The sequence below is a fragment of the Alnus glutinosa genome, chromosome 9 (genome assembly GCF_958979055.1).
Source record: "Alnus glutinosa chromosome 9, dhAlnGlut1.1, whole genome shotgun sequence".
In the NCBI taxonomy this organism is placed as follows: Eukaryota; Viridiplantae; Streptophyta; class Magnoliopsida; order Fagales; family Betulaceae; genus Alnus; species Alnus glutinosa.
This window is the reverse complement of record NC_084894.1, coordinates 24,684,853-24,704,086: the sequence shown is the minus strand read 5'-3', so window position 1 is coordinate 24,704,086 and position 19,234 is coordinate 24,684,853. Positions and strand designations below refer to the sequence as shown.

The following is a 19,234-nucleotide window of genomic DNA, read 5'->3' as shown; positions in this document are numbered from 1 at the left end:
TGGCACTTTTGACTAGTATTGTTCCATCATGTAAAGTACAATGTACGAATCTGTATAATATAGAAGTCATCATTTAAACTCTGATGTGTTCTATGGAGGTTATCTTATAAAAAAAAAAAAAAAAATCCGATGTGAGACATATGAACTCAGATGATATTGAGGTTGAGTTAGTAGTGCTTAGTGGAGATTGGAGATTTTCAATTTCATCTTTCATTAAGTAAAGGCGGGGCGCTACACTATAACTCTTCAATAGGAATTTCATAAGTGCATCCCTTCTTTTCATATATCATAGTACATTAATACTTCTTATTTTGGAAAGCAGCCGCCTATTTACATGAGAAAATGACATAAAAGGAGGCAAGGAAACTTTAACAGACCAGTTAGGGTAAGGCCTCCCCTAGAACATATCCTAATTTTTGGCCTAATTCTTCTTCTGATGATTGCCTTTGAGTTCCGAACACTATATCTGTAACATCCTAGCTTGTTCAGGAATGATTTTACCCTAAACTAATCAGGACTTGTAGCTTAAAGTTTTCACATCTATTTCAAGTGTAAATGTTGGATGGTATATATCTATTTCTACTCTTTTAAATCTACCTATGGCTTGCATGTGGTACAAATGAATAGATATACTCAACAATGGTCATGCCAACTAGCCAAAAGCAGAAGCATGGTGGAAGGATGTCATGGCCTTACAGGTTCAACGAGGGGGGTTCTGATGAACCATGGGGCTACAGAATTACTCCTAATATTGTCTTTCGCCCACTCACATGCCAAACTTTTAGCAAGTTGGTTTATCGCTCCTACATTGAGAAAGAAAAAAGAGACAAAATACACTGCCTTTAGAGTCACTATATAGAAATTACAAGCCAAAAGCTATGAATAAAATGCAGATTGCATAAGTAAATTACCTTTACTTGCTCCATAAATAGATCCAAGATTTAGTGACACAACACCAGCAACAGAAGAAATAAAAATGATGCTAGCTACTCCTGATGCTTTCAGAAGAGGATGTGCCAGCTGGCACAAATGGTACATGGATTCAAAATTGGTAGTCATAAAAGTAAAGAATTCTTCAGCTGTGTAATCTACAGTCGGTTTCCAGTCGTTCGTTCCCACATTGTTTATCTAGAACCAGAAGTTAGGAAGAACAGGATTTTAAAAGTTAAAAGAAAACCATTCCGTATGAAAACTAGTAACTTCCAACTTTTCTAGAAGCAAAATAGGAATCAGGAACTCTGGAGGATTCACAAAAGCCACTCCCATTTGTATACACCTGAACCCTGGATGACCCTTCTATTATCTTCTCAAACAGAAAACAGTCATATTTTTGGCGTCATATGATTACATGTTATCTAACAAAGGGAGGCCGGTGAAACAATGTCTAAAATACATGAAACCATAAAATTTGATAAAGCCCAAATAACATAACATGGAGTCACACAATTGGGTGCTACTTCATGTCAGAATCCGCTATGATTCTGTAACAGGTTTAAGTGTAGTTGGACATGGGCTGCTAGTAGTTGAATTGGTTACTGCAATTGGGCTGAGCAAGTGGGCTGATGGTTACAATTTAGTTAGTTAGTTTGGGTTGAGGAGAATTGTATAAAAGGTTACTTCCTGTAATGAAATACTCATGTAAAGTGATTAGTTCTTGTATTAGTTTTAGAGATTAGATTAGTGATAATGGGAGGCCCGATCTACCTCGAAATAGATCATACTTGTAATTCTCCATCTCCATTGATTTTCAATACAACCTTCATCCATTGAATCCATTGTTCTTTATAGAAAATTACAAGAAATATCCTTAAGTAACACCCGGGTGTGTTACAGATTCAATGCAGTAAGTGAAGATTTGAATGCTCTAATATGCGGAAACCTCATTTGCAGAAACAAGTATTTGAAAATTGTTACAGATAAGCTTAGTTTTATTGGGTTTTATTGTACCTAAGAAGCTGCTAAGTTCAAGCTAAATTTTTTTTTTTTTTTGATAAGTTCAAGCTAAAAATATACAAGGAAAGAATTTCTAATCTTTCAAGAAAAGTGACTTCCTTATGGATCATGAGTCCTCTCTCGAACAAGTTATCCAAAATTATCTTTTCCCTTCAAATTCTTTCAGTCTGCATAGTTGCCTTAGGAATAGAAGGAGAACAACGTTTTTATCACAACCAATTAGAATCAACCTATTATAAGATCCAACTATTTACTTTCTCCTACGTCTTCCCCACTTAATGTGGATTACGAGGAGTACCATAAGGTACTAGCAATCTATTGAAGCAAGTTTTCTGTTTCATCTTGATAAACCCATTCGAGGGCAGTTGATGAATTCTATGGATAACCTCACACTTCTATTCTAGTCCCAGAATGGCATTGATGTTTCAATGTTACAGTACAATCTTGTGTGTAAGCTAAAATGCTATGTAGAACACAATGAATTGAGTGTATTCACGACTTACAAGAATGTTTAGTTTCCTGTTAAACATCGAGGAGACTTTGTCCATCAGCTCGGCTCGTTGACCTGGATACATCACGTCACAAACTGAACCTGTGACTTGGAAACCCTTCATCTCCCAATCACGCAAGCATGCAGTGAGCTGGGATTCATTCCTTGAGCATGTATGTACTCTTGCCCCTAGCGCTGCCAATTCCTCCACAACAGCATGCCTGACCCAATTACAAAACCTTGTAAAAAGCTTTTATTGGATTTTATAAGATTAGTGTTGTTTAACCCTACGCCATGGAGGCAGACTTCTTCATAAACAGTTATCCATGAGACTTATTAACTAGAGAGAGAGAGAGAGAGAGACCAATTCCTTTTGTTCCACCAGTTACAAGAGCAGTCATTCCCTGAAGCAACCATCTGCCATCTCCGCAACTGCTCCCTGCCTGTGCCATGATGTCCACTCTCTCTGTCTATCTCTCCCACCTCTATTGATTCTAATGTTCATCACTTTTTACAATATTAGTTGGTGTATAATTCAAAGTGGACAAGTCAAAAAAATCGATGATTGACTCAAAATAATTTGTTTAAAGTTCTATTTCTTTCAAAGGGAAAATGATAGGCTCGAATATGAAATAAAATAAGGCCACTCCTCTTATCGTCTGCCGGCCATCTACAAGAAACTGCCAACTGTCTACAAGAAACCAACGAATAACCATTATAATAAGGTTTATAAGTCGAATGTAATTAAAGGCAAAGTGGGAGGATATGATGAGACTATCCTTGGCAAACAGGCTGATTATTCCGGTCATTTTGCTGTTGTTGCAAAGCCCATATTTTCATTGCATTGAAATGGAATGCCTCACAAAATAGCTATGGAGATTTTCGAGCCATTAAATATGTGATCTAATAAGACAACATTACTTCAAACATAGGAGTTGCTAACAGTCAAATTTGAGGAAAAGAGCAATACTTATTCCATTGCCTGTTTGAGCTGAAATATACCTAAGAAATGCCTCCTAACATGCTGCATGTGCAATTTGACAAAAAAAAACAGAGAGAGGAAGATGACAATAATAAAAATAAGAACGAAGTCCCACGAGGGTCTCATGTGCCAACACATGGGACTTGTTTTTGGCACTATATACATTAAGCTTGACTTAAGCTGCAGTTTAATGAAACAACTGGGAATGGTTGAAAAGTAATACAATCAGCTCATAAACTATTAGAAGGCTTAGAGATAGGAGGAAAAGATTCTACTTTGAGGAATACAAAAGTACAATAATTAGAAAATAAAAGGTTTGCTTTCAATACTACAAAAGACAAGGAGGGGAATACCAAGCTAGGTCATGTTGAGTGGAGATTAGACCAACAGGGGTCAATGAACAGTAAGAGAAAATAGAGAATATGGCTGAGTCGCCACTTCTAGTCATGTCTTGGGTAGAAACCATTTACAGACATCCCTCCATCAACACAAATAATCTGGCCAGTGATGTAGGATGATGCAGGTAAGCAAAGGAATGCCACAAGAGATGAGACCTCGTTTGGATCTCCAAGACGCTGAAGGGGAGTTCGAGAATACACCTCTTCTAGGTATTTTTTGTTGCTGAGCACCTAGATTAAAGAAAAATTCAAGATCAACTTTGACTTCTCGTACTGAATTAGATATCGACCTTTTACATGCCACACATCACCCGGTGCAAGTCCTAACATTCTAAACTATGAACTTATTAAGGTGCAGGTATGTTGCTATGATGACAGAGAAGCTTGAGTTTGAACAAAACTTGAAAATGTGGAAACTAGAAGAGAAATTTCAGTTTTGTAACCCATTAGATGAAAATTAAGAAGAAAAAAAATCTAATAAAGAATGCTTCTTTTCAAGTTATTGATCAAACAACTTGAAAAAGAAGCATTTGTCGTTTAACAGCCCTTGCTGCCATGATGTCGCAAAACATTATTGGTTAAATAACAATGTGGACGAGCTCAATCCAACTGATAATCACATCAGCACCGTGAAAAAAGAATTACCTGCTCCACCATTGAGGTTTTGATGTACCAGGGTGCAACAGCATTACTTCTTATATTGTCTTTCGCCCATTCACAAGCCAAACTTTTAGTGAGTTGATTAATTGCTCCTGGGAATCACATACAAAAAGGTTTTTTTTTTATAAGCTCCTCAAGTTCAAACTTTATAGGAACATGCAAGAATATTTTCATGTGACAGGTATATTACCTTTTGTTGCACTCTGAACAGACATAGACTTCAGTGAGACAAAACCCGATACAGAGGACATGAACACAACACTTCCCACTCCCGATGCTTTCAAAAGTTGATAAGCAAGTTGGGAGATATGGAAAACAGATTCAAAATTGGTCGTCATGAGAGTAGAAAATTCCTCAGCCGTGAAATCCACCGCTGGTTTCCGAATGTTTGTCCCAACATTATTTATCTGCGAATCAAAACAAGTAAGATTTCCAGTTCAGTAAACAAGGAAAGCAGTTCAAAAGTGACTAGCTTTATCACTTGTCCGGACAGTCTACGCTAACATAAAATGGTATATTTAAACACTTAATCAATATTCTAACACTCCCCTTCACAAATTAACTTTGAAGAGAGGATTTCAACTCGAACTCAGCCAACACTGATAGGAAATATGAAGTTCATCACTTAATCAATATTTAAACCCAAAAGGGGGACACAAACAGAACCTAATACATATGCAAATACACACAGACACACCTTCAAACACACACATCAATATGTTTAATGCAGGAGCTTACTTACGAGGATGTTAAGCTTCCCATCAAACACGGAGGACACAGTCCCCATGAGCTCCTCTCTCTGAGCTCGAACTGACACATCACAGACCGACCCAGTAACCCCAAAACCCAAACTATCCCATTCCCTCAAGCACCCATCCAGCTCACTCCCATTCCTACAACACGTGTGCACTCTCGCCCCAAGCCCCACCAGTTCCTCCACAATTGCATGCCTGAAAATCAAACCAAGTTCCAAATTTTCACAAACCATAAGGGAGAAGAATAAAAACCAAAAAATACTTTAAATAATTTGTGTGTGAACATACCCAATTCCGCGAGTGCCTCCTGTGACAAGAGCGGTCATTTCGCGGAGAGACCATCTAGGATTGTCCATTGGGCTACTGTTAGAGCCTGAATGTAACATGGGCTGGCTCCGGACGGGTCTTATGCTGGTGGGTTGTGGTATTTTGAGCTTCGAGTAAAGGGTTGGTGAAGAAGAAGAATACGGTGACGGTGGCGGTGGAATGAGGGTCTGAGACATTTCAGTGGCCAAGCGAGCAGGGTGAGAGTTTGAGGTTTAGAGCCGGGTTTGTTTATATAGATTTATATATAAGGAATTATCATGGTAAATGAGTGCTCTTTTGGAGAGGAGAAATGATATCTTTTCTTTCCCTTATATATTTCTTTTACAGTTTTACATTTCTTTTTAAATTTATCATTGGGTCCACAAATTTAATGGTAAATCACTGAATTTGAAACTTAGTTGTATAGAGATGTACAAAAAATGTATAGATGATGTAATTTTTAAAATCACCGTTAGATCAAAACTTAATAATGATCAATCTCAAAATTAATGGTGATATTAAAAACCACATCATTTTTTTAGGGAATAAGAGTAGGGTATGAATTTTATATATAGCATTACTATTTAAAATAACTATTGTATTTATGATTAATCATTATTGAATTTTAATTTAATTATGATTTTAAAAATCATGTCACCTTTAAGGGGATAAGTGAGGTGTTGACACATAGAAGCTAGAGGTGGCATACCAACTGATCGATACACAAGTGGCATCGCAGTTGAAATGTGGTAGCATGAAATGTTGACACGTGAAAGCACGAGGTGGCATAGTTTTGAACATGTGATCAATACTAAATCAATTATAACTTTTGCTAAGAATTAATATTTCAAATTTGTAAAGCTCTCTTCGACGCGCACACACCTAACCATATTTGGAGCAAGTCAATTTTTGGCCCAAAATTCACCATTTCCTCCTCCTAAAATTCTTTTAATCTCTGCTTACTATTACATGTAATTGTCAAAACATCACCAATTCCGCTTTTACTATTTTATATTAATATTCCCAAATTTCTATTTTTATTTAACTTATATTAACCGTGGACGCACATTACATGAAACATGGGAAAAACACAAATAGTGTTCCCTCAAACAAGATCAAATCATAGCCTAATCGGTGGGTATTGTTACGTGTGCCGCACACTAAGGAAGCTAAGAAGGAAAGTCGTGGTCTGCATGGCAAGATAAATCACGGGAAGGAAAGTCGTGGGCTGCACATCATGGCTAAGAAGGAAAGTGGCTGATCGCGGCCAAAATAAGGGATTGTTTCCCAGTAGAAAATTAGGAGAATAATAAAGGATTGTAGGAGAATAATAAAGGATTGTTTCCCATTTTCCCATTCGTGTATTTTTCCTTTCATGTAAGCATTCTATTTAAACCTAAGGAGGCAATGAATAAGCTATCAAATATTTCATCCTCAACTATTGCAATTGATCCTTAGGAGGCAGGGTACCTCGAATGCCCCTTATCCCCCACCATAGGTAGGCTAAGGAAGCTCTATTCCGAGGCTTTGTCTATGACCAAACATCAAACACGCTCTCAAACACAAGCACACAACAATTTGGTATCAGAGCCAATTCAAGATATGACGGAGCAGCGGTTGGAACGCATAGAGAAGGAACTGGGTGCGTTAAGCTCCATGGAGGAACGAATTCTCAAACGGATGGAGGAGATGCTTGCGGCAAAACCCAATACGAACCAGCAGACGCAAGGAGATCACCAGGAGGGTGAGGGGAGCTCTGCACGAAACAGGGTAAAGGGTAGTACTTCACGAACAGAATCTGGTTCATTTGTGCCCAAGTTCGCCAAGCTCAATTTTCCCCGTTATAATGGCTCGGAAGATCCAACTAGTTGGATATGTCGAGCGGAACAATTCTTCGAGTATCAGAATACAGCAGAGGAGGAGAAAGTATCATTAGCTGCTTTCCACCTTGAAGGGGAAGCACAACTGTGGTATCAACTTTTTAAGGAAGGAGAGGCAGCGTTGGAGTGGGAGGCGCTAAAGGAGGGGTTGCATGTTAGATACGGGCCTACTCAGTTCGACGATTTCTTTGGCGATCTAACAAAGCTTCGCCAAACTGGAACGGTGCGTGATTATCAAAGTGAGTATGAACGGTTGTTGAGCAGGGCTGGCCGACTCTCAGTGGCACAGCAGGTCGGTGGGTTTATTAGTGGCTTGAAGGAGACCATTAGACCAGAAGTGCAAGCCTCACGACCAGAAACGTTGACAGCCGCAGTAGGTCTCGCCCGGTTGTACGAAGCGCGACTATAGGCCCAAAGACACCCTGCGATTTTTTCTGAGGTAAAAAGAACCATGGCTTCTTCTAACTATCCTCCTTTACCCTCTGCTCATTTAGCCAGGAACCGCTCACCAGCAATTAAGAGATTAAGTCCAGCAGAGTTGAGTGACCGCCGTTCGAAAGGGCTCTGTTTCAACTGTGATGATAAATTCTCGCCGGGCCATAAATGCAAAAAATTGTTCCTAATAGAAGGTATATATGAAGAGGGTGAGGAGTCAAAGGAGGAGAATCCGAGCAAGGAGCGGTGGGATGAGGAAGACACCGACATTCCTGAAATATCCCTTCATGCGATTTCGGGTGCACAGTCTCCGCAAACCATGAGGATTAAAGGAATGATCATGAAAACTTGTATTACCTTACTGGCTGACACGGGTAGCACGCATAATTTCCTGAGCGTGGAATTGGCCGACCGACTGGGGCTGAAACCAGACCGACACACAGAGTTTGAGGTATTGGTGGCCAATGGAGAAAAGTTGAGCAGCAAAGGAAAGTGCTCAGCGGTTCAGGTTTGGTTTCAAAACACTAGGTTCACTATTGAATTTTATCTCTTTAATTTGAGTGGCTATGATGCAGTGCTTGGGGCCCAATGGCTAAGAACTCTTGGCCCGATTCTTTGGGACTTCTCCAAATTGTACATGAGTTTCCAGTGGCAAGGGCAGGAAGTTACTTTGAAAGGGTTAGCTTCCCCACAAGACAAGTTGCTAGAGGCATCAAAAATGCTAAAGCAACTGAGGAAACAACAGGAGGGAGTCTTTGTGCAGATATTCTCAATACACTTGGGCGTAGAACAGAGCTGTCCCGAAATTGCAGAACCTGAATTGTTACAGTTGCTGGAAGACTTCAAGGAGATATTTGCAGAACCCTGTAGGCTACCACCCCCCCGAAAGCACGACCATCAAATTCCCCTTATTGAGGACTCCAGGGCAGTGAATGTACGCCCCTACAGGTACCCGCATTATCAAAAAAATGAGATTGAGAAAATTATTTTGGGGTTGTTAAAAACAGGGGTTATAAGGGCTAGCACCAGTCCCTATTCCTCGCCTGTATTGTTGGTAAAAAAACGGGATGGTTCTTGGCATTTATGTGTGGATTATCGTGCTCTTAACCGTATTACCGTCAAGGACAAATTTCCCATCCCCGTCATAGACGAGTTGTTGGACGAGTTGCATGGGGCTCAGTACTTCTCCAAGCTGGATTTGCGCTCCGGCTATCATCAAATTCGAATGAAGGAAGGGGACGTGGAGAAGACAGCTTTTCGCACTCATCATGGGCACTTTGAATTCCTGGTAATGCCGTTCGGTCTCACTAACGCTCCTTCCACTTTTCAATCTTTGATGAATGATGTTTTCCGAGATGTTATGCGTAAGTTTGTCCTTGTTTTCTTTGACGACATATTAATTTACAGCAAGTCATGGGGGGAACACATGATCCATTTATTCATTGTTTTTGATATCTTGCGGACTAATCAACTCTATGTCAAAAGAGATAAATGCAGCTTTGGCCAAGTGAGGGTGAATTACTTAGGCCATATTATTAACCGAGAAGGGGTGGCGGTTGACCCTGAGAAAATCAAAGCCATGTTGGAGTGGCCACGGCCTACCACACTCAAGGCACTACGGGGGTTCCTAGGCCTTACCGGCTACTATCGAAAGTTCATCCAAAACTATGGTGTTATTGCTCGGCCATTAACTCAACTTCTCAAAAAGGATGCTTTCAAATGGACTACTGAGGCGGAACAAGCTCTGTTGCATCTCAAAACAGCTATGACGCGGGCTCCCGTATTGGCTCTTCCAGATTTCTCTAAGACATTTGTCATAGAGTGTGATGCTTCCGGGTACGGCCTTGGGGCTGTCTTGATGCAAGACCGACGTCCCATTGCTTTCTTTAGCCAAGCCTTGCAAGGGCGGAACTTAAATCTGTCAGCTTATGAGAAAGAAATGTTGGCTTTGGTGGCATCGGTTCAAAAATGGAGGCCATACTTATTAGGACAGCAGTTTGTAGTGCGAACGGATCACCGCAGTCTCAAATACCTATGGGACCAAACCATTGTAACAGAGGCTCAACAAAAATGGCTTGTCAAGTTGGTAAGGTATGATTTCATCATTGAATACAAGAAGGGGTCCGAAAACTCGGTGGCAGATGCATTATCGCGGCAGGGGGAAGGCTCTCTCATGGCTATCTCACAACCCGTACCCCAGTGGGTTGAACCCATCCAGCATGAAGTACAAAGTGAGCCCCTCCTCCGAGAGCTGGTAGAGAAGATACAGGCGGGTGACATGCAGGGACCATGGCATGTTCACTCGGGTGTCATCTACTTCAAGAATCGTATTTATCTTGCCTCCACCTCTGCGCTCACTCCAACGATCATTGCTGAATTCCACAATGCCACCCATGAAGGTTACCACAAGACGCTACAGCGACTGAGAGCAGTTTTTTATTGGCCAGGTATGAGTTCCCAACTCAAAGAATTTATCAAACACTGTGACACTTGCCAGCGCCACAAAACAGATGCGACCAAGCCTGCAGGGTTGCTACAACCGTTGCCGATTCCAGAGCAAGTTTGGTCTGATATCTCTATGGACTTCATTGATGGTCTCCCCCCGTCTAATGGAAAAACTACTATCTTGGTGGTTGTCGATAGGTTCTCCAAATATGGGCATTTCACTCCCATCAAGCACCCATATACGGCATCTCAAGTTGCCCAAGTCTTCTTTGAAGCCATTTTTCGGCTCCATGGGATACCAACTTCCATTGTGTGTGACCGAGACCCAACCTTCACTAGCCTTTTTTGGCGCGAGCTGTTTCGACTCAATGGTACTAGCTTCAGATTTAGCTCAGCCTACCATCCTCAAACGGACGGCCAGACGGAGGTAGTCAATCGCACCATTGAGATGTACCTACGATGCTTCACTAGTTCTTATCCTAAGCAGTGGGTTAAATGGCTACCGTGGGTTGAATTCTGTTACAATACCAGTTTCCACTCAGCCATCAAGCACTCACCCTTCGAGGTTGTTTATGGAAGGCCTCCACCCTCTCTCTTATCTTACATACCAGGTACCACTCAAGTTGCTGCGGTTGAGGGAGCCTTGGTTGCTAGAGACGCAGTACTTCGAGAGGTTCGTCGTCAATTAATGGGGGCCCAAAATCGCATGAAACAGGTTTATGATAAGAATCACACAGAAAGGGAGTTTTGTCCGGGCGAATGGGTCTACTTGCGATTGCACAACTATCGCCAACAGTCCCTTAGCAAACGGACCAACCAGAAACTAGCCCCCAGGTTTTTCGGGCCCTACCGCATTACTGCCAAGATTGGTCCAGTAGCGTATCGTTTGGCTCTCCCACCATCATCCAAAATCCATAATGTTTTTCATGTTTCGGTCCTCAAGAAATGGCTGGGCACCGGGACACCTGTACAAGATCATCTTCCCGTAGGAGAAGACGAGCCAGTGTTTCCACAAGCTGTGCTGGATCGCCGCATACAGCAAGGAGTCCACCAACTCTTAGTTCATTGGCAGGGATATTCACCAGCGGACGCGACTTGGGAAAGCTTATCCGACTTTCAACAGCGTTTCCCTGCTTTTGTCCTTGAGGACAAGGACGTTTCGAAGGGGAAAGGAGTGTTACGTGTGCCGCACACTAAGGAAGTTAAGAAGGAAAGTCGTGGTCTGCATGGCAAGATAAATCACGGGAAGGAAAGTCGTGGGCTGCACATCATGGCTAAGAAGGAAAGTGGCTGATCGCGGCCAAAATAAGGGATTGTTTCCCAGTAGAAAATTAGGAGAATAATAAGGGATTGTAGGAGAATAATAAGGGATTGTTTCCCATTTTCCCATTCGTGTATTTTTCCTTTCATGTAAGCATTCTATTTAAACCTAAGGAGGCAATGAATAAGCTATCAGATATTTCATCCTCAACTATTGTAGTTGATCCTTAGGAGGTAGGGTACCTCGAATGCCCTTTATCCCCCACCATAGGTAGGCTAAGGAAGCTCTATTCCGAGGCTTTGTCTATGACCAAACACCAAACACGCTCTCAAACATAAGCACACAACAGGTATAGATTATGGGTATGAGTCCCCTGTTTCCTAAGCACAGCTAGTAATCGAGATCAAATCCATGACCTCCAAACACAAATATATATCAAATGGGGGCGGAATCACCACACTGATCACCTGAAAATGCATATATAATTTCCAAGTGTTCTAACTTTTTGACTACTTCCACATTTATGGATATAAGAAAGCAATGTGTTATGAAATCAAAATTCTACAACACGTAAAAGACGTTGACATATCTTTCATTAGTTTATCTTAGAGTAATCGTAGTTTAATTAAATAAATATAGTTATAGTTATCTAAGTCGGTGCATGTCTTTTAATTATTTATATATAGCACTATAGTGCAAAAGTTATTTAGTAGTACGTAAGTTTCTCCAAGTTAGAGTTATCCCCAAGTAATTTATTTGTATTATTAGCTTATCTTAGGATAAAGGAATATATTTTATGTCTTTGTAATTCTCTTATTTACATGCATGAGTAATTAATAGAAAGGAAGCAGAATTAATCTCACACCTTGTATTGAAAAAGAATAGGTTTCCTCGATATCTAAAAAGCCTTAAGTTTCCTTAAAATTTAAAATCTTTCACTACTTAACAATTTCTCTCGTTACAAGTTCGATAAACCATTAGTTAACAATAATTAACAGGCAAATCATTGACCACAAGTGGTCAGTTTCCACGCGTTTTGACGGCCGGGGAGATCGACATACAGATCTTTCTTCTTTTTCCTGGTAATGCTGACACAAACATTTTGATTTTCTCAGAATAAAGAATATATAAGCCCTTTAATTAATTAGTTTAATTGACTATGTCTCTTGAGCTTCCACTTGGCAGACGTACGTGTAGAGATCATAAAATGGTGCAAGTTGGTACTTAATTAGTTGTTTTCATATAAATATGATGATCATCATATTTTTATGAAAACACCCTCTGTCGGGAGTGATTCTTAACTAGGGTTTGGCTGTCACTTCGTACTGCATGCTTGGAGCTTGGTTGTTGTTGGACTCCTTAATTTGGCTGCTAAGGTGGCAAACTTTGGCAAGAAAACGTTGAATATTGGGAACGTTGGAATTATCAACGTACCATGATCAAGAAGAGCTAGAGATGATTAATTATGTTTCAAAAAAAAAATGAAATAAAATTTTCTCCAGGTGATTGTGGCCTTATAAACATATTGTCACGTTATTTAAATAATATATATAATACCATAAAATAAATATATTTCGATTATTCTTTTGAAAGTTGAGAATTCCTGGCATTAGAATAGTTATATATATATAGGAAAAAGTATTGTCATTTCTTGATTATTGAAATGTCTTTAAAATTTTGAAGTTCTGCATGTGGAACACTTGACTGACTTATATATTGAAATGCACAAGATAAATAAAATGGATAATAATTCAATTTGACATGATCACTCTTAAAATGGATAATTATCGGATTATATTGTTGATGGTTTTGAGTTATATGTTAGATGTGCTGGGATCACACATTTTGTTATCATAATAATACCAAAGGGAAAACAAAAACAAACATAAAATAAAATAAAATTTGTCTAGCTTCTAGTGAAATTCAAAGAATTAGCCAATAATAACCCAGAAAATGAAGTAAAAGCCATAATTTTCTTTGGCATTCTTCTTCTTCAATAAATCTTAGGTTATGGTATATTAGTAGTATATATATATATATATCATCATTTTTGGTTGCCGAGGCATTTGATGGCACATAATTAAGAATCGAGTCCTATTTTTATCTTGTTGAATCAAAATCATGGCCATACAATTCAAGTCATTGCAAGGAGTTAAGAGTCATGTACATTATATTATGAAAATTTTATTGTGAAAATTCTCTCCTTTATTTTCATGTATTCTTATCAAGACTACACAAATGATTTCATTCATTCTTATTTTTTATTGCATATATGAAAGACAATCCTTATTTCATTCTGGGTTAGGGGATCAATTAATTCTTAATTTCCAATTATAATAATAATCTCTTTTAAATAACGTTGTTCACATAGCTAGGTGACGACCAATGAGGGTGATTGAGTTATAGCGTTGCAGCCAACATATGAACAAATAAGCATACGGATATATATATTAATCAAACTCTATCTTAGCCAAAAACCTATATTTTTCGTTTTTCTTATTGATGCTTGGGGAAAAAGTATAATAAAATATTTTGTGTGTGCATATATATATCGATCAATTTCTGAAAACAACGTTTTCAGACTTCTTTTTTTTTTTTTTTCCTAATTACGTTTTCAGACTTTCAGTATACAAGGAATTGGAAGTACGTACTCCAAACTTAAATTTATGGCTACCCGTAATGTCAATCTATCCCCATCAACAAATAAAAAATATAGACTTTCAGTACATGCAAGGCCTTCTGATCAACAAAATTGGTGTCATCTTTTTAAGCTATTAGTATATGAGTAGAAGTTTATCTAAGGCCTCTTTGCTAAACAGAAATGATTAGTTAGTACATACTTTATTATATATATATATATATATATATAGAGAGAGAGAGAGAGAGAGAGAGAGAGAGAACTAGTAAGAATTAAACAGAATGAAATAATATTCCTTCACTGTGTTTCAGTCATAAAGACCACAACCAAAAAATAAAAGGAAAAAGGGGAGATTTCAATGTAAAATTTATTTACTCATTTTATATATATATATATATATATGACTAATGTTATTTAATAGACTGCTATATTACTACTATACAACTAGAATAACGTGACACTCAAAATTAGTCTTTGGATCAATAGAAAGCTGTTACACATACATACATCTCTAGTTCACCTCTTTTGCAAATTAATCATTGAATCTTTCAAATGCCTCATAGATTCAATGGTGGATTTGCCCATCTCTTATACAAAGATGAACAAAAAAAATAAGTAAAAGATGCAAAAACCAAACATTTCTCTAGATCAATAAGGATTCGTAAAACAAAAAAATTAATGGCTGATTTTAACTAATAGTCCTATAATAGTCTACTAAATAACATAATCTCTCTCTTGATATATGTGTGTATATATATATATAGATATATATGTATCTATATTATTTTAAGGTTTTCTGAGTTTATCTTCAATCCTTTTTGGTTTATGGGCATGCATGGAATTGCTCTGGTTGAGATACAATTAAATATAGGGGAGAGAAAGTTCTTTCAATGTAATTACTTACGTACCCACCATATTGTATATATAAAATATTGCGACGAGTCTAGCTAGCTCTACCATGACCAAGTAGATCAAGGTTTGTCCTTTCATACAAATTAAATTGTATAACATCCAGGAAGTTACAGATCATAAATCTAGAAGGTTAAAAGCAGGCCCTCTGCCCCCCTCGACAAAACCATCTTCACTACCAGCCAGTCTACAATTCCTCTCTCTCTCTCTCTCTCTCTGGGGTTAAGTTTCCTGCAAAAATGGAGCCTGATCATGATCATCAGCCACCCCAAGAAAATCTGGACCAGGTGATCAGTTCAGATCATGAGCGAGGGGCAACCCAAGGCAAGTCCTATGACTGCACCTTTTGCAGGAGAGGCTTCTCTAATGCGCAAGCCTTAGGAGGGCACATGAACATCCACCGAAAAGAAAAGGCCAAGCACAAGAGATTCTCGAATATTGATGATCAATCTCAACCATCTTCGGACATCCCAAGGGTCTTTCCCTCGTATCCTCCAATACCTGCGACTTCTTCCTCTTGGCTATTCGAAGCCAATAAGCCTAGTGACGTCGAGAGTAGCACAGTAAAATGGCCTACGAGCAGGGATGAAACCCATGTCGGTGAAGTCAAGCAACTTCGTCTATTTGTCGAAGCATCATCAGACAAAGACCAATTTCATCGGAAAACTGAAGAAAAGGGTTTGTCATCTACCTATGACTTGTCTGGTTCGAAGATAGACCTTGAGCTTAGACTGGGGCCTGAGCCTGATCAGGACCCATCAACAGCAACTGGTACTAAAAAGTTCTTCTGAATTTCCAACATATATATATATATATCATGGTAATTATTATTTTGCATCTTACCGTAAAACATGTTTTCAAGTTAATTTTCTCGATTTAAACCTCCGCGTTCACATATGTAATTTTCATAATTTTATGGCATTTTGGTGGTGTAATTTAATTAAGCCCAGCTTGTACGGTACGGATTAGGGTTGAACAGGGCTGTTCCTGAGGATATATCTGTTATACATATATATATAAACCGTAGAAAGCATTTAAAAGTCTCCTTCGCGTTTCATGCACAAGAACCAGGGTAAATACGAGCTACAATTTTTATTTGATCCCTTCTCTACCAAGGAAGATAATCTTCTTCTTGATGACCTAAATGAGATGATCGATCTCTATACGTTTCTTCCGAGTTTCTATCTTTTTCTATCTAATACTAGCTCCACTAGTCGTGCATCAAGAATTAACTTGTAGACATTTTTATTATTCCAAGAGGCCTTTTTCTATTATCCTTAGAAGCATGATTATAAGAACCATTTTTCCCAAAAAGCAGAATCCTGGAAGGCAAATTAATTTTGGAATTTGTTTGCATGAAGTGGACCACTTTGACCAATCAAGTAGTACTTGTACTTGCCATCATTAGACTTTAACCATTGCACCAAAATAAATTCACTAATAAATAGATGCATTTCAAACTTGTTTTTCTTCACAATATTGCTGATAAACGTTTGATAAAGTACATGATTGAGTTATGAGGCCAAATAGTATGGAAATCTAACTGGTCAAACATCACTTCAACTCGGTTTAATTTCCTTAATTTCACAATTACTTAGGGAAAAAGATTTTCCGATATCATTCTAATCAGTTGAAAGGGTAAAAGTAAGTTATGATCATTGTATTGTTTAAAAACTATGCGAAGTTCAAAATTCAAAAAGTTATGATCATTGTTAGCTTATTTTAGCTATTGTTTTTTCCAACATTAAACCTGCATTATATTATTGCATGTCAAATGATAGGGATATAGAGGATATATGCAGTGGATGATTATAAACAGAGATCAAATTTAAAGCCATACGATCACAAGCGTTTCTCAGTATATATATATATATATTTCTTAGTTTAGACTGTAAAATGTGATCATAAGTATAAATTCAACTATCCAAGCTAGCTTGGCAGATTTTTCAGATGTGATTAATTGGGATGCCACTGGCTTGTTTAGGTATTTATTGCAAAGCATAAAACAGGTGATCAGGTAGAAAGTGAAAGTTATGCATATTTTTACACAAGTAATTAATTAGTTCTTATTCAAATTATAGAGAATGATGCTTAGAGAGGACTTATATATACACATTAATTACTGCATGCCTTGCATTGAATTAATTCGTTCTTCTATATTCTTGCTAGCACACGAAATAATTAAGTTCATCCTAATTTGGGACTGTCACTCGAAATTTGAAAATTTTTTATTTGGTTCATCAATGCTAATAGTTTTTGAATTTCAATATGTCTTTAATTAGTACTGTCATTTTTCTGATGACCTGTATTTTTGGCAATTACTCCTCTTTTATTTGCAGTGAATCCATCTTGCATAATTAAGGTCTTGATTGCAATAGAAACCCATGTGAAATCATTCTAGTTCATGATGCATGCGCTTCCTCCTGCCATCCTTTTTCTTTATTTAATTTCAACTTTTTCTGTCAAAGAGTGGAAGAAGCTCAATCCATATGGTACCCTCATGCTAGATGGATACCACCCTAGCCTAACTAATTTGAAATTATGTGAAAAATAAAATGGTAATAGACACATGACATGATGCCCTTTGGATATTGGTATCATATATATGTTATGATCTTTAAGTATCCTACATGGTTTAAATACAATCTTAACCATATTGTATAAGCTCTTGAGCATCCTACCCTTACAAGCTGATTTCCTAGGGTGGGTTTTACCCAAAGTTTGTATTATTTGATATCAAAGCCAGCTACACGTCGAGTATGAGATCAAACATGTACAGCTCGTCAAGTATGGGATCGAAAAGGTTACGGCTTTGTATTCGAGTCATGAAGGGGGTAACCTATGTAACGACCCACCCTGAATGACACAATATTGTCCACTTTTGACTCTCCTGAACTAGATTTCCTAGGAAGTCATCCATCCATGTACTACTCTAGCTCGCATAAGCACACATAATTGCGGAGTTCTGATATATATGTTCATGGTCATCACGGCTTTAAAACACGCTGTGTCAAAAATGGTGCGAATATACATATAAACACATCCTCATTCTCATACCTCGACGAAGTGAGACATCACAAGCACCCCGTCTTAGGACCCAACGTCTCCACTGGAAACTTCATGGGATCACCTCATTTTTTACGTCCTAGCGAGTGCCCACTGGCAACCCTCATGGACTTGTGCACGCTCCCCCCCATCTCAAGCTGGGCAATGGCTCTGATATCATTTGTAGCGATCCATCCTCAACGACATAATATTGTCAACTTTTGGATATCCCGAACCAGACTTCTCAGAAGGTCACCCATCTTGGTATTACTCTCACATAAGCACGTTTAACTGGGAAGTTCTAATAGGTTCATAGTTATCACGACTTTAAAATGCGTCGTGTCAAGAAGTATGTGAATATACATATAAGCACATCTTCATTCACATACCCAAACTGTAACGACCCAAAAAAAAGTGCTAGCCACATCTGCTCTATCACCCTAAAAGGACTAGTCAATTTGGAGTTCCTATAATTTCTTATAAAGCCCATATTCACCTACTAACTAAGCAATGTGAGACTTAGCACTCATGAATATCTTTATAAACCACTCACTCTATGTGGGTTACTCATCTTCCCAATATGGGACCGGGGTGTTACGTATACAAGCGATGTGGGACGTCACAACCTGTAGTAAGAGAAATGGTTACTTTCGGGTTAGTGTCGATAGAATGGGGCGTCGTGGACGTTGTCTGGGGAGAGTGGTAGTATGTTATGATCATTCCCATAAAGAATATCTTCAACTGCATCTTTCAATACCCAAAATCTGTGTCGTTGAACATTTCGATTCCAATCTTTTCTTCTTCTACTGTCATTGCTCCCACACAAACCAAAAGCTCTGATACCAGTTGTTAAGAAATTTATCATATTTTCCAAGACCTATGAGATGCAAAAAATTAGAAGACAACAAAATTAAATCAACCACACACAACACCAAGATCTAAGTGGTTCCCTCAATATGAGATACGTTCACTGGCAGAGGCGATCACGAAGAAATTCACTATGAATATGGAATACAAAAATAGCAAAGATAAAATCACTCAGAACCCAAAGCCCCAATACACTCAAATCTCACTATC

At 38.5% G+C, this 19,234-nt stretch overlaps 2 protein-coding genes across 5 annotated transcripts; one reads left to right on the top strand and one right to left on the bottom strand.

The window, feature by feature from the left end:
• Positions 1-256: 256 nt before the first annotated feature.
• On the bottom strand, positions 257-5,788 carry LOC133877778 (tropinone reductase homolog At2g29260, chloroplastic-like). Of its 4 annotated transcripts, XM_062316185.1 has the most exons (9): positions 5,527-5,788; positions 5,226-5,433; positions 4,674-4,890; positions 4,469-4,575; positions 3,900-4,054; positions 2,808-2,860; positions 2,457-2,665; positions 912-1,128; positions 257-803 (listed from the first exon to the last, which is right to left on the bottom strand). In XM_062316185.1, the coding sequence occupies exons 1-9, from the start codon at positions 5,739-5,741 to the stop codon at positions 685-687; spliced, it is 1,500 nt and encodes a 499-aa protein (XP_062172169.1). In that variant the 5' UTR covers positions 5,742-5,788; the 3' UTR covers positions 257-684. The 4 variants fall into 4 exon arrangements, with proteins under 4 accessions (XP_062172169.1, XP_062172168.1, XP_062172167.1 ...); XM_062316184.1 differs by lacking the exons at positions 2,808-2,860; positions 3,900-4,054; positions 5,226-5,433; positions 5,527-5,788 and having other exon boundaries at positions 2,457-2,664; positions 4,674-4,813; XM_062316182.1 differs by lacking the exons at positions 257-803; positions 912-1,128; positions 2,808-2,860; positions 3,900-4,054 and having other exon boundaries at positions 2,097-2,664; positions 5,527-5,787.
• A 9,377-nt stretch (positions 5,789-15,165) lies between these two features.
• LOC133878378 (transcriptional regulator TAC1-like) lies at positions 15,166-16,155 on the top strand. The gene has a single exon (XM_062316928.1). The coding sequence runs from the start codon at positions 15,352-15,354 to the stop codon at positions 15,901-15,903; it is 552 nt and encodes a 183-aa protein (XP_062172912.1). The 5' UTR covers positions 15,166-15,351; the 3' UTR covers positions 15,904-16,155.
• The last annotated feature ends 3,079 nt before the right edge of the window (positions 16,156-19,234 follow it).

Coding starts and splice junctions, on each gene's coding strand:
- LOC133878378 (XM_062316928.1), top strand. CDS start 15,352: ATGGAGCCTGATCATGATCATCAGCCACCCCAAGAAAATCTGGACCAG.
- LOC133877778 (XM_062316185.1), bottom strand. CDS start 5,741: ATGTCTCAGACCCTCATTCCACCGCCACCGTCACCGTATTCTTCTTCT. Junction 5,434..5,526: donor GGAGGCACTCGCGGAATTGG/GTATGTTCACAC, acceptor TTTGATTTTCAG/GCATGCAATTGTGGAGGAAC. Junction 2,861..3,899: donor ATTTGTGTTGATGGAGGGAT/GTCTGTAAATGG, acceptor CGGAGATGGCAG/ATGGTTGCTTCAGGGAATGA.